At 39.9% G+C, this 14779-nt stretch overlaps 2 protein-coding genes across 3 annotated transcripts in view; one reads left to right on the top strand and one right to left on the bottom strand.

Moving 5' to 3' along the window:
- Positions 1-1585, bottom strand: part of LOC145460650 (neuropilin-2-like) — an 80426-nt gene extending 78841 nt beyond the window's left edge. For both annotated transcript variants that reach the window (XM_081445529.1, XM_081445530.1), the window contains exon 1: positions 1216-1585. In XM_081445529.1, coding sequence (XP_081301655.1) covers positions 1216-1294 — 79 coding nt within the window. In that variant the 5' untranslated portion in view covers positions 1295-1585. The remainder of the gene's footprint in view (positions 1-1215) is intronic.
- Positions 1586-8243: 6658 nt separating this feature from the next.
- LOC145460660 (3-galactosyl-N-acetylglucosaminide 4-alpha-L-fucosyltransferase FUT3-like) lies at positions 8244-12872 on the top strand. Its single transcript, XM_081445543.1, has 2 exons — positions 8244-8454; positions 10507-12872. The coding sequence occupies exon 2, from the start codon at positions 10541-10543 to the stop codon at positions 11738-11740; it is 1200 nt and encodes a 399-aa protein (XP_081301669.1). The 5' UTR covers positions 8244-8454; positions 10507-10540; the 3' UTR covers positions 11741-12872.
- The last annotated feature ends 1907 nt before the right edge of the window (positions 12873-14779 follow it).

Genomic DNA, 14779 nt, shown 5'->3' with positions numbered 1-14779 from the left:
GCCACTCACTGAAGTTTCAGCCTCTAAAGTGTAGGTTTTCTTTATGAAATTTGTCTTCAAAAGAAGCCCAAAATTTGGCATTGTTGCCGCCAGTTTGAACAGAACTCAGCAGCCAGGCAACGTTTTCATGGCACCACTCCGTCCAAGAGATTTTGTCTAAATGGCTTCCGAAAAGCCTTTTAACTACCACTCTTGGTTATTGCTGCCCTTGAACCATATTATTTTGACTCAAACATGCTCCAAACTCTGAAATGATAGCATTGAAGATAGTGAAGTGGATAAACATTTGGAAAAATACATTTTGCTGATGTTGTGAAAGATACAAAGTCAGTTGCAGGTTTTTCTCCTTCGGACTGCCAATTTCGAGTCGGACGGGATGATGTCACATAAACACAGCCTGGCTGCCAAGACAGTTTCAAAATGGCGGCCTCCGAAGTGGCTTCTTTCGAGAAGAATTTCATCTGGCACTTCAGAGGCTGAAACTTCGGTGAGTGGAAAAGCTGAATGTTTACTTTCTGTAGGCGAAGACAAAAAAGGGAGCTTTTTGGATTGACCTTCTCCTTTAACTACCTTGAATACAAATTCTTGAAAAGATGTTTGGTCCAAGGGCAACAGCAGTCATTTTGAAAATTCTCCATCCTTTCAAATATCCTGGACTTGAAGTGATGTCTTTCGAATAAATGAAAATTTCATTCAGCAACTGTCTGCCATGTTTACCTACTGAGATGGCAAAGGTGGCGAGCTTAGTAACCAAGCTCAGAAATGTTATATTCACCCCCCAGCTTGGTGAATATAGAGTCACAAGCCAAGCTTTTCAACCAATCAGAATGTCCAATTTTTATATTCACCTCTGGAAATTATACTAAATCGTGTTATTCCATTATCGAGTGCTGACTGTAAACAGGATTATTCAGACTGTTCTCGTATTGAGAGCTCTCGGTCGCTACGCAAAGCACACGCTTCCCAAATAGGAAAATATATTTCTCCCAACTACCTACCAATATAAATGCGACAATTGCCGTCTCGGAATCGCATTTAGTTTATAGAAATTGTAACACGATTCAGTTAAAACGTCTTCAGTCTGCAGTCTGCAGTTTACCTTCAGTCTTTTACCCCCGGTCCGCAGTCTGCGTTTTATACTGACCGAGGAACTTTGCTAGTGCTACAATAGGAGCATCCACATCAACCTTAATTTTAATAATATGATTGTGTTACCTTTCCATGGAATAGTTTGCACAAAACGAGGAAGGAATGCAGTAAACAAGGCGGCGAAAATGCCCGTACTTCGCATCATTGCTATCCGTGAGAGTCCGCGAGTCGCTGTCCGCTATGGTATGTTATGTCACGTGACATGAACTGACCAATCACATAAAGAATAGGATCACTATGGAGAATTGGCGGGAACTGGTGAGAACGACATCGTGGTGTCTCGTAGGACCAGAAGTATGGGCGGCCGTCACCACCAAAAATACAAGATTAGTAAACAGCACAGACCAAACATAAATGGTTTAGTGATGGTTTGCGAAATGGAATAAATGATTGACAAATGATACTGTCTAAATCCAAATAGTTAAGCGTTCTTGTGTTAAACGGTCTACTGAAACAGTATATGATTTAGACAATTTAGAAATGGTTCAGTCACCATTATCAAGATGGAACAAACTAATAAGAATCAGTTTATTTAAATGAGGATCCATCTGACCATGATACGTAGAATGATCAGGTCTGACAACAAACGGTCAAGTGTTCTGTTTCAAAATGGTGTAATTAATGGTGGGACGGTTGAAGTAATCGACAAATCATATAATTCACCAAGCAATGGTTCAACTCACCGACCAATGGTTTAGTGTAGTGCCAACTGATTTAATGCAGACACGAATAGTGCAGTACGAAGTCAAATCATTCGTCCAAACAGCAAATAGCTTAACTTAATGTTGAGATGTTCAGTCATAGAAGGAATGGTCCAGTGTAATTAGAAATGATTGAACGAAATTAAAAGTGATTTAGCGTGGCACGAAACGAAACAGCCTTCTTTGTGCGCCGAACCGCAAAAAAAATACAACAGTGAAGTGGACAAGTCAAGATTGAAATGGATCAGTCAATGTGGGGTCTGACGTAATACCATCATATTTGGCGCCAAATTAGCAGAGTGAATGCAGTGATAACAATGGGGTGACAGGCCTACACAGGAATCCAAGGTGCCATTCAATTGGTAAAATACAAATGATCAATATGCAGAGGAAGCAAGAGCCTAGCTACTTCCGGCTGCTAACATTGTTACGGGAAGTTATCTCGCAGCAAATACTTGTTTTATGGCAGCATGAGCTGCATAATAGAAATCAACTATTTAGACGAAGAGTAGGTACCGTATTAGTTTATGATTTCCGTCCATATGCCATAGGGCAAGAGGGGAACGGATATTAAAAACCCGTCTTCTAATGGGTCTAATGGCTCGTAATCGCCGACCGTCAGGGTCGACTCTCTTGACAGCGCTTCTTAGCCTCGCCCTCTGCACACGTATTCCTTGTGAATGTAGATAGCCCTCTATAGTTTTCAACCCTGTAGATTCAAAAGTAAATTATACCTGGCTAAATATTTGTCATTAACGAAAGTGGTAAAGTAGAATGCACAGAAGAGAAACTGTAACCAACAAAGGACGTGATCCTATGAGGAAAATTTTCAGGAAATTATAATTTAAAAATCGGATAACGGCACGATGAAGAGACATAGGACGATGTGCTGTTACGGTGTGCCATATTTTTACCCTTTCCGTGGGATTTACAGCCCCTGTACTTGATGGGGAATACATTTTACAAGGCTTTATCTGAATAAGATAAAATAAAATATTTATATATTTGAATAAAGAAAAATGTAAAAGGTTTCACACAATCGTAGAAGTGCTCGATGCAAATACATGCAGAGCGGAATACTATAATTAAAGATAGACACCGTACGGACAGTTGCTCGAGTTTCACGCACGAAGCGATCATCACAGTCTGATGATCGCTTCGTGCGTGAAACTCGAGCACTGTCCGTACGGTGTCTATCTTTATCTATAGTATATATTTAAATATGTTGCGCGTGGCTAGTAATCTGCCATTCGATTTATGTTGCAAATAATTATGCATAATGTTTTTACAAGGCTTACCAGACCTAGGTAAGTTAACCATGATATTTTTAACAAAGGAGTCCAGTATGTCATCGTCAATATCACTGAAGCGGGACCGGTTGGTAAGTTCATACTCCGCAATCCTGTTTTTAACTGTACGCTTGCTCACACCTGGCATCGCAGCTATCTCTCGGTGGCTGAAATGATTTTCTGTAGAAAATTAATTTCATGGTCTTTGTCAGTGTGTGTAACATAAATGGACTGTAGAAAACATGACTTTTTTTTCTTTTGTTCGTTTTGGAATAACCTTTAAAAAACACGAGCTGCTGTTCAGGAATCACAAATTTAGGTCTCCCACGTCGCCCTTCTCCACTCTGAATGGGTGCTTGATACGTGAATGATGATGGTTCCCCACACGAAGCCGTCGTTAACTGTTGACAAGCCTGATTCATCAAGTCCACGGATTCTAAGGAAATATCCCCATTGAGAAGAGTAGTTTCAAATGAGACTCTCGAGTCTCACAGCAGTTGGCTCTGACCCACGACCCCGATCTCCTCTCTCAAGATCCTCAATAATTGCCTTCAACTCTGACGCGAGTTGTTGTTGGAAATCCATCGTATTATTCTGAGTGTAGAGTATAGTGTAGAGTATAGGTCAAATTTCAATGAAGAAAATCAAAAGGAGTTGATGGTTTTAAAATTTTTCTTTCCTCCCTGACCAAGCGTTATCCTACCGCGTTCTCTGTGGTTTTCTTTCTAGCACGAATCGTGATGTAGTTCATATTAATTTTGCAAGTATGGGAGGGGATGGGACGGGAGGGGGTTGAGCAATCTGCCGTAGGTAAAAAGATGGCGACTGGTACATTTCCCCATAATTCTTAGCGCAAGGAAACTTAAACAGCGCTCATAAAAACTCACAGAAACGTTCCAAAACCTTCAAACCTAGAATACACAATGTGGTTAGCAAAGGGAAAATAGTGCAAAAATATGGCCTTCCTTGTACTTGACGGAATGTGCAGCCGCCATCTTTTCTTCTATACTGGATTACAAACTGAACAAATTGACGTCAGTTTTTTCATGCGTCTGTCCTGTAACATTGTCAAAGTAGTTAGACAGACGCATGAAAAACTGACAACAAATTGTCAATAAATTATAATTATAAATTATAAATTCTAGTGTCTGTCCGCTTGTTGACGATAAAAATTAGCCAATGAGCGCGCAAGAATTTCTGCAGTCATCGTAAAATAAGAAATTCATAGTCGGAATTCGCAAAAGAAAAATTTCAGGCGAAGAAAAATAGTGTTAAGAAATATCCTAGAAAATGATAAAAGAAGAACACGTGCGCGACAATTAGTAGTGTACAAAAAAATCGTACACCCCAACCCCCTCAAAATTTACCAGTATTTTCCTATGAAGCGACTGCCCAAGAACCAAGGTATCTTAACGACAATCAACTTTTAGAGTAAAGTGAATAAAGTTTTCATTCAAAGCATCGCCAAGTACCACATATTTCAGATAAAGATCAGCAAAGAGGTGAGTAGGCGGCTCAGTTGTTTGTTACACTATTTCCGTCGACAATCGTTTTGATGTAATCGAATTGCCTGAGCATATATCTATGCAATCAACGTTGTTAATTTAAAATATAGCGCTAAAATATAGAGCAAAATCCGTACCATAGTGGAAAATAGTCCAAAAAATATTAAATCTGAAACAAGACAAAGAACAAAGGTGAGTAAACTGGAGGTGTTATCATTTCCTTTGCGTTCAGGCTCGTGACTTTAACCTTCTTTGACCTTGATATAATATCCTATCTGATCTCATAAATATTGTCATAATTCCTAGGTTCCCTCTGGCACTCTCAAAGACATATCTTCTAGACAGAAATGCATTGCAAAATGAAATAAAAAGAAGCAAACTTACCGAAGTTGTCCGCAACACGCTTGGCCAAGCTCGCCGAGTCGGTGTGACCTAAGTCACGGTCATTCACTCTGCTAATTTGATTAACTGATCCATTTCAATCTTGACTTGTCCACTTCACTGTTGTATTTTTTGCGGTTCGGCAAAGAAGGCTGTTTCGTTTCGTGCCACGCTAAATCACTTTTAATTTCGTTCAATCGTGTCTAATTACACTGGACCATTCCTTCCATGACTGAACATCTCAACATTAAGTTAAGCTATTTGCTGTTTGCACGAATGATTTGACTTCGTACTGCACTATTTGTGTCTGCTTTAAATCAGTTGGCACTACACCAAACCATTGGTCGGTGAGTGGAACCATTTCTTGGTGAATTAAATGATTTGTCGATTACTTCAATCGTCCCACCATTAATTACACCATTTTGAAACAGAACACTTGACCGTTTGTTGTCAGACCTGATCATTCCACGTATCGTAGTCAGATAGATCCTTATTTAAATAAACTGATTCTTATCAGTTTGTTCCATTTTGATATCGGTGACTGAACCATTTCTAAATTGTCTAAATCATTTACTGTTTCAGTAGACCGTTTAACATAACCTAACTATTTGTATTTGGACAGTATCATTTGTCAATCATTTATACCATTTCGCAAACCATCACTAAATCATTTATGTTTGGTCTGTGCCGTTTAATAATCTTGTATTTTTGGTGGTAACGGCGGCCCATAAGAAGCTTATCTGAACCATAGTCTGAACCAGGGGTTTCAATAAGAGCCGGTTACCAGCGGTCTACCGCCGCCTGTAGGACCCCTTACCGCCGTCTGTTTGGATTTCATTAATGAAAATAAAAATGATATTAATAAAAAAAGAAAAGTAAATACAACAACAACGACGACCCCTGAAATTTTTAAATGCTACAAAAAAGCGGGCAAAACAGACCCAAAGACCAAAAAACTGAAGCGCACGTGTTAATTTCAACGTCTAGCGATACACTAAAAAACTGAAGCCTCGGCATCGTGACAAAGCAGACTCTGGGACAAACTCTAACTGGAACCAGTCGTCGTCAACCGGTAGGAATAATATTATCATTTCTTTGGATTGATTACCTTTATGTAAAGAATAATCCGATTACAGGTTTCGACAGATTGTTTTAAGTCAGTTTTTACAATAACTTTCAGTGGATATCAAGTGTCACTGAGAGATATCTGCCTAGAAAGGTATTCAAAATGCATCTCTTTGCATCAAAAAATTAATAGTTTGTCAAAAAAAAAATCCTGCTTTGTGGTCAATGAAAATACCCATCAACAGCACGCTTTTTGATGCCCATAACGCTGGAAATCGCATTTCCGAGCTTCTAGATTTCAATTTTTTCTGGTGAGGGCATGCCCCCCAGACCCCCCTAGGGGAAAGGGGCCTTACTGCCCCTTTAGTGGTCACAGCCGCCTATTACACCTTCAGTGGCCACTTATAACTAATGTTATTGAAACCCCTGCTGAACCATGTCTGAACTTAACAAATGAACTGTACGGAATAAAGATATCATTAGAACAAAGGCCAGGGCAGTAAATTTAAGTAGTAGCGATAAGACCTGAAAAAACTTCGGGCTCAGACGGTTACATGTTTTCTAACTAGTCTCTAACAAAACAATGCACAGCTAGTGTACGCATGAGATGAACGCGAGTGCGTTCTTTTTATAGAGGTCTATAGATCTCGAGCTCGAATGTGAACTATTTTCTTGGAAAACACGGAAAGCCTTCTTCTATTTGGTTTAGAACTAAACATGAAAAAGTGAGAATATTTAAATTTTAGAGGGGCATATAATTCATGTAGGCCGCCACATAATCACCTTTTATACCTTTGGATACCACTCTGAACTTCATACAACCTTGTGTACGCCTGTATTGAACTCGTGTGTACTTCTGTATGCCGCTGTAAACCCCTGTTAGCTATTGTTTACCCCTGTATGCCCTTGTATGCCCTTGTAAACTCCTGTTAAGCTTACACACTTTATTTACAGTCTCCATGCAGCACGTCCAAAAGGTACTAATATTTAATTATTCTTAACTGGAACAAATTTAATAACTTTTCATAAGAAAGAAATATGAGTGTCACACCGAACAAAGCTGGATAAGTCATTTCGCCACCGAGATAAAAAAAACGATTGAAGAGTTCCACTGTAGATAGTATCTACAGTGGAACTCTTCAATCGTCAATGGTACAAAAGAAGGTATCTGATACCTTTTTTATACCATGACATAGAAACTGTACGGCCAATCAGAACGCAGGAAAGCTGTTGTATATTCAACGGTGTTACATCCAACCTTCCGAAATTGTTCCGGTAACTTTTCACTGAAATTGAACATGGCAAAACGCAGCACGATTTTTTAGCGCTTTGCCGGTTTGGAAACTGAGCAAGGGGTTTAGGTATCTTAGCCTCTTCCAGGCGTTCAGTTAGTTGGGGCGCAGCGCGGACAACTGAGCGCGAAAAAATAAAAAAAAAGCGCGGCGAGAGGAAGCGCACTGTTTTTCACTCTGCGCCCCAACTAACTAAACGCCTGGAAGGGGCTAAGTTATCTACAATTTAAACCGGGCGCGCTAGCCGCTACATCGCTAACGGTAACCTTAACCATTCTTTGAAAACTAAACGAAAAAAAAAAAACGCGACACTTCCGAGTTATGATTTAAACATAAAATCCCAGTACGTGCGAAGACTTGCCTTGGCTACTGCCACACACAATGAAGTTTTCTGTTTGCAGTACGAGCGGGTTTCTTGAATATTTGAATTTTAAGCCGCAAATTCCGTTGAGAAATTAAGGTCATTCCTTCACCGTATTTACGGTAAGTTTTCCAAAATATCGAGCAAAGAAAAAGCCGCAGAATTCAAACAAATTTATCTTTATTCAAAGTAAACTCATAACCTTTCAAAGAGCGGTACGTTTCACCATCTTGCGTGAGCTAGAACGCACAGCTGTGATCTTTTGAGGAAGTGATCTCAAAAGCAAAGCTGCTCTTTAGCAGTAATAAATATTAACATCGTAAACGTTTTACAGGCTCATTTTACGGGAATTATAAAGCTTTGTTATGACAGTTAGCTTTGTAGTACCTACGTATATGTCCACCAATTAAATTTATTGCTTCAAGCTCTTCGCAAATTTGCATTTTTTTTTTTTATTAATTAATTGCTATATGTCTTAAGGATTCAGTTAACACGTCCACGATGATAACAAAAAATACAACCAACAATTAACAAAACACTCTTAAGGTATTTTTGAGGTATCAAAAGATAGATCGTTGCACCAACACCAAGCAAGAGTTAAATTTGGCTAGTTTTATGCCCCACAGCGGAATTGACCGACACTTGGTTTCGTGGCATTTGTATTGTGGTCCACGATCAGGCGTTTAACAGGATAACTTCTACGTAGCTCAGGTAAGTCATTTTGAATGTACCACATTTCTCAGCTTCTCTCAGGTTTCTGATTTGCTGGACCATGGGTGTGAATAGAAACCAATTTCGGATCACCGCAGCCTTGTATATAAAGACTGCAGCGATGCAGAATTGGTTTGGATCAGAGACCTTACGCAAAAGAAGACGGCAACGTCTATGAGATCGTCGCCAAACTAAAAGCTTACATGTGCGAAACAAGTGATCTTCACGTAAAGTTTACACCTTTGGACATTTCGTAGCCGTCCTTTGCAAATCAACGACATGAAATGATCAATTTGCTGATGAAATGACCGAGTGGTTATGAGAATGTGAGCCCCTTCGGCTAATTTTTCGTATTTCTATTTGGAACTGAGCGCATTGGCCACATAATCAACAGGGGGAAGGTTCCGTACAGACAGACGCACTGAGTGGTTTAGGTAACTGCGACATTCTGAAGAAAAATATAATACATTTTCTAACAAGCATCGTCCTCTCCTTCGTCGTCGTATACGTTCAAGGTCTCTAACATCTTGGACGCCTGCGTTCAGATATATTCGCATATAATTATCAATAACAGGCGCGCACATAATTCCCGTGAACAAAATTGACACAAAACTAAAGAGCCGACCGTGTTTTCTACATAGTTTAGTTCATCATAAACGAAGGCAGAGGCCTCTGTATTAATCGTCGTGGCGGCGTCCGATTTATATAGAGGATATTACATGATTACACAGGGATACGAATTTTATCTCCCAATGCTGATGGTATCTCTCGCGAGTGAGGGTCAGTGAGAGATATCATCAAGAAGTGAACATCGCGTGACAAATTTTTCCGCCTTTTCGCACCATAGCTTCGTTTAAATCAAACTAAAATGTCCACATCATCCAGTCGATTGAAGAATTTACTAAAGCAATCGCTCCATTCGGTCATGTTAGCTATAGGCGCCTCTTTCCTAATTATTTATCTCAGTCACGTATCCAACAAGGGCGAATGGAATAATTGTTGATTATTCCCCACACCAACCATGGTTTGCATCATAGTTAGTAGAGGGGAATGGTTACTTGTGCCACATCCAAACACAGAACAATTATCTCCCGGCATAATGATACTCGATCAATTATCAGCAAATTTAACAGCCAAATCCAGAATTTTTGATTCGAACTTCAATTTCTACGAGACTCCGGACGCCATCTTGGCGTTTCTGTTGTGCACGGTCGCGATCACGTGACCAAGCAAAAACCTAAACAAAGAGATCGTCCTTTGACGTTTGCCGGGTTTCATAACCATTCCCCTCTACTAACTATGTTTGCATCTTAGGATACATTACGATCTGGTATGCGAACCGACATTATAGGAAAAAACACTGTTCAGTTAAAAATTGTAATAATCAAATAAAAAAAGTAAAAGTGCTAGCTGTTTTTAAATAATCTAAATAAACACAAATGCACGAGGCAAATTGTACAGGAACAAACAACTAACACTGATGTAGGTAGCGCTAAGTGCACCTAATCAATATGTCTTCGAAAAAAGGGAAAGGATAGCTTATTTCCTTTACAGTCTTGATGCATCCAACTCATGCAGGCATAATGTGTGGAAATGTCGACTTTTCATGGTCGCCTTCGACATTCTTTTCAAAGCAAATGCCGTTGCCAAGCCGTGAAATTTAATACATTTGTAACGTCGGCGACAAGAAAAAAAAAAAAAGAGAGAGAGAGATATTAAGTTAAACAAGACTGACGGAAAATATCAATGCTAACAACCAACACCAATGTCACTTCCTTATAATGATTGCAAATCACAAAAATCAAAAGTGAACATACATCAAAAACGAGATCATGAGGAGAGTTCGGTAAACGTAATTAAAGTTAGCTTCGACCTTTACATTGCTACGATTGTTTTTCATGAGTTTTTCTGATAGATTTCTTTCTTTCACGTTCCGGGGGCCCGGGTGTCCGGGGTGCTGGGGAAACATTTTATTTTGCCCTAAACTCAGCAAGAGCGCTTAATAAGATAAAATGAGGCTTTTAATTATAACTCTCGGCTTACATTTCACAGGACAAGAAGAAAGTAAACCAAGATTTTAAAAACAATGGATCTGGTGAAAAGGAAACTAAGACCCTTCTTTTCTCTGACGAGAAGACAGAAAAGAAACATTCGGATTTGCTTAAGTACAGTCGTGATGGCCTTGGCATTTTATAGAATATTGTACTATAAACAAGACGAGACGCAAAGAAAACTAATTTTAGTTTACACTCCATATCCAAGCGAACCATGGGGCCCACGAAATGCTGAAGAATCCAAGAACTACAAATTTACCGATTGGGATGGCACTCCATGCGAAGAAAACAGGTGTCAAATCACTTTTGATAAAAGTTTACGAAACTTTAGCGATGCTGTGCTCGTACACGTCGGACATCCGAATTTCAATATTGACGAAGCAAAGAGCAACAGGCCACCCGCACAGAGATGGGTCTTGTACACTAAGGAAAGTCCGGGAGTATATCCCATAGGAGATATGGCTGACGGCGTGTATAACTGGACTGCAACTTATCGGCTAGATTCGGACTTTTTCGTACCTTATGGATCTTATTCACCATTGAAAATCCCGAATAAATCAGATAACGACGACTTAACGGAACAACCCGGCGAAAATGTGAACTACGCAAAGGGAAAAGACAAAATGGCCACTTTTGGTGTGAGTAACCACTGTAACGAACGTGGAGTTAGATTCTCTTACGTCCGGGCACTCTTAAAACACATACCAATAAGCCTCTATGGAAAATGTGCCCCTATGTTTGAATCGAATAACACTTGGAAATGTCCCCGCCGCAAGGGACAAATCGATGATGATTGCGAGGAAGAAATCCAGCGCCACAAGTTCTACCTCGCATTTGAGAATAGTTTGTGTATAGATTACATAACAGAGAAGTATTGGAGGAATTCACTTGAGAGAGGATTGGTCCCTGTAGTTCTTGGAGGTGCTCAATACGATCCCGATCTGGTAATTCCTGGTTCTTTCATCAACGCAGCCGACTTTGATTCCGTTAAAGATCTTGCGGATTACCTGAAGTATCTGGATAAGAATGACACGGCCTATAACCAGTATTTTCAGTGGAAAACCAAATACAAGGTTGTCAAGTACAATTTTTGGTTGTGCCAATTGTGTAAGGCCCTTCATGATCCAACGAAACCGGCTAAAATTTATCACAAAATGTCAGAGTTTCTGGGAATTAAAGGAGCGTGCAAAGTTAACGAAGAGCGCGTTTGGAACATTATCAACAGAGGCTGAACACGGCTCAAGAATTGAGAGCTCCTGTCTTCAACCTTGTCCCCAGGACCTTCTCCACTTGTCAAAGAGAAGGCCCTGGGGACGAGATTGGTCCTGTCAATTGGAACTTCAAGGCGGATTGGCGGAATGACAGACGGATGGATCATTGAATTTAAATCAAAATTTCGATTTCTTAATCATATGTTATAGAAGTGTTTCAGTCTTATGGTGTGGCGGAGAAAGACCACATTGTGTTCACCAATGAATTCCTATGATATTGTTCCGTTCACCGGGCAGGTATTCACTCCGGGAGATCAGTAAATATATATATGCACGTCTAACTCCTAAGTTACAATTTGTAATAGTAATTGGAGCGAGTGGAGTACAATTCAGGGACTGCTAGAATCGCGCAAGTAATTTCAAAATCGAACGAGCACGATTTCTCTCCGAATTGTACGACAGGCTGTCCAGTTAGTAATTAATCGTATCTATAACAAATTTCGAGATTAAAAAAAGTAGTTTGAGAACTTTTTTTGAGCGAAAAAGTCAGTAGTGTTTCCCATAATCAGTTGTAAAAACTGTAGGAAACATTAAGATGGAAGTTATTAAAGCGCGTTTAATCAATCAATCAATCAATCAATCAATCAATCAATCAATCAATCAATCAATCAATCATTTTATTTAAAACTTGGTTAAAATCTTCAGTGAGCACAATAGTCAGGGGTACCAATTTAAATACAAATCAGTTCAAATGAGCGGAAGGTAGCATTGCTTACTATGAGTAAGTAGGGTTTTGGCGCTGACTTGTTATCCGGTACTGTTCAGTTAAATACAAATTGAGCACATTCACTGTAATATAGCATTGTCTAGTAATGTTTGCTGATAAATATCTCTGATGAAGAGTTCATGATGATCTATCTCTGGGGAATCAGTATTATTCCTGAGGCGGTCGCACATAAGAGGTACTATAATATCTCAGCAAGCCGCTGTGCTTTGTGAAAGTTCTAAATATAACGTTTCAGCACCTTAAGGCGACTTGAATTTTTTCAACAAATAAACTGAAACGAGATTATTCCATGTACCGTACTATGAGACGCTCCCCGTGTGGCTTAGAATGAAATCCCCACAGACTCTGATGCTAAAACTGTTACTGCGTGAGGTTTTGGAAAATATTATTGTTTTATTTTTTTACTTATTTCACTTTTTTCGCTTGTTAAAATGGCAAGTACGCAAGTCAAACAAGTTTTACCAAATTGTAAGATATATTTCAAAGCCAATCACCTGCATGCACAGTGGTATTTTAGGACAAACCAAGACATCATTCAGCGCTTTGTTATTTGACTTAATTACGCAAAATACGCCAGCGCCTATGATAGATATTTTTAAACTCAGCGTCAAAAGCTTGCCCTTCCCCTTACCCATGTGGTTTTGATACATTACTGAGTGGGGATGGCGATGCATGCGCAAAGAACGCGCCTTGGAATTTCACAGTTATCTAGATCTGCTCAGTACGCTGATCGATCTAAAAGCCGGCTGCTGTACACGTGAGTGGGAATGCACCATACAAGTGCACCGTCTGAGTAGAGCAAGTCTGATGAGTACGAGCGATTGGAGAAAAATGTCAAATAGCTAAGATCATGCCCGCGTGTAACCCTCCGCACCCCCAGAGGAAATCTGGGAAACCTTTTCCTTCGATGTTGGGTACAGCTACACGTGCGCCAAGCGCCTTGAATATAATAAGCACCACACTCAAATGAAGAACTCGGCACCGGGCGCGGCACATATTCGAAATACTTGAATTCTAAGGCGTCGCTTTTGTTGTACTGGAATCCTAGAATAAACACCAGACCAAAATGTCAAAAAATTTAACACCAGGGCGCTTTTCGAAGTAAGTATGGTAAAGGTTGGGGACATCATGTCGGGGGCGTTACGACCGGCTGTGCCACCATTATTAAAACACACCCGCGCCGAACTCTAACCCTAGACCTATAAACCATTACATTTTTCTGGGATAGTTAAGCAATTATTCTTGACAAGAAATCATATCGCAGGTACGTTTTTTTCTCGGTTTTTCTTGTGTAGATATAATTTTTTTTGGTCGTTGCCAAGCTCCTCCCCAATCAGTAAAGGTGGAAACCGGAACGACGCTAGTCTCCCTCGCAACGCAACGCTCCTCCCCACTAACTAGTGGGGAGGAGCGTTGCGTGACGACCCTAATAACGGCTGCGAAGGAGACTAGAACGACGTCAGAGAGACTCTGGGCTCGAGCGGTTGAGATCGAATCGACCTAGTTACCGACACCGCGGGCTCAATGTTTTGGTCCATTGTACCTTTGTATTCCTCTGTTATTCCTCTTCGATCCTATTCCTGTCCATATTACAATAGTGGGGGAAAACCTTCCTATTCCATTTAATTTTTCTATGAAACAGAAAAAACCTTTTTACCTTAAGGATCACGTATGGGTTGCACTGTGAGTGGAATTGCCAAGGAACTGCCAAGGATAAAAGGATCGTGCAATTCCGACGAAATCAACGCACGTGTCACTTTGTTTAAAAACTTGAGCAAAGAGCTTTGTTCCGTGGATCGCACAGGCAATGCCAGTTTTTTGAAAGGTACGATAGACTTTCCTTTACTCAGTATGCTCAGAAGTTTCATAATTTTTAAAAATGTATATGTTACTGAAAAACTGAGAACAGCCCCGCCACCATTTTCCTCTGGAAGGTTAGTAGTGATGGGGTATAAACGAGCCAGGAAAAACACTGCTTTTACAACCTTCAGAACCTTAGAACCAACCCTGGGGGTAATTCCATACGGTTTCTTAAACGTCGATTACGTACTGCTTTATTTATTTATTTATTTGTTTGTTTAATTTTTCATCTAATTATTTATTAACTTATTTACCTATTTTTGACAAACATAAAATTTCATATCACACCCTATGCTAAAGTAAACCAGGAAAACTGATGCCCTCTTAGAGATCAAAACAGAAAGATCTAACATTATGCCTTTTTCCTAAGCTCAAAACTAAACACCTCTATACTGGTAAGCTGTAATGCCAAC

Source organism: Orbicella franksi, chromosome 11 (genome assembly GCF_964199315.1).
Source record: "Orbicella franksi chromosome 11, jaOrbFran1.1, whole genome shotgun sequence".
Taxonomy (NCBI): Eukaryota; Metazoa; Cnidaria; class Anthozoa; order Scleractinia; family Merulinidae; genus Orbicella; species Orbicella franksi.
The sequence above is the reverse complement of the archived record's forward strand: the minus strand, read 5'-3'. Positions and strand labels throughout refer to the sequence as shown.

Coding starts and splice junctions, on each gene's coding strand:
- LOC145460660 (XM_081445543.1), top strand. CDS start 10,541: ATGGATCTGGTGAAAAGGAAACTAAGACCCTTCTTTTCTCTGACGAGA.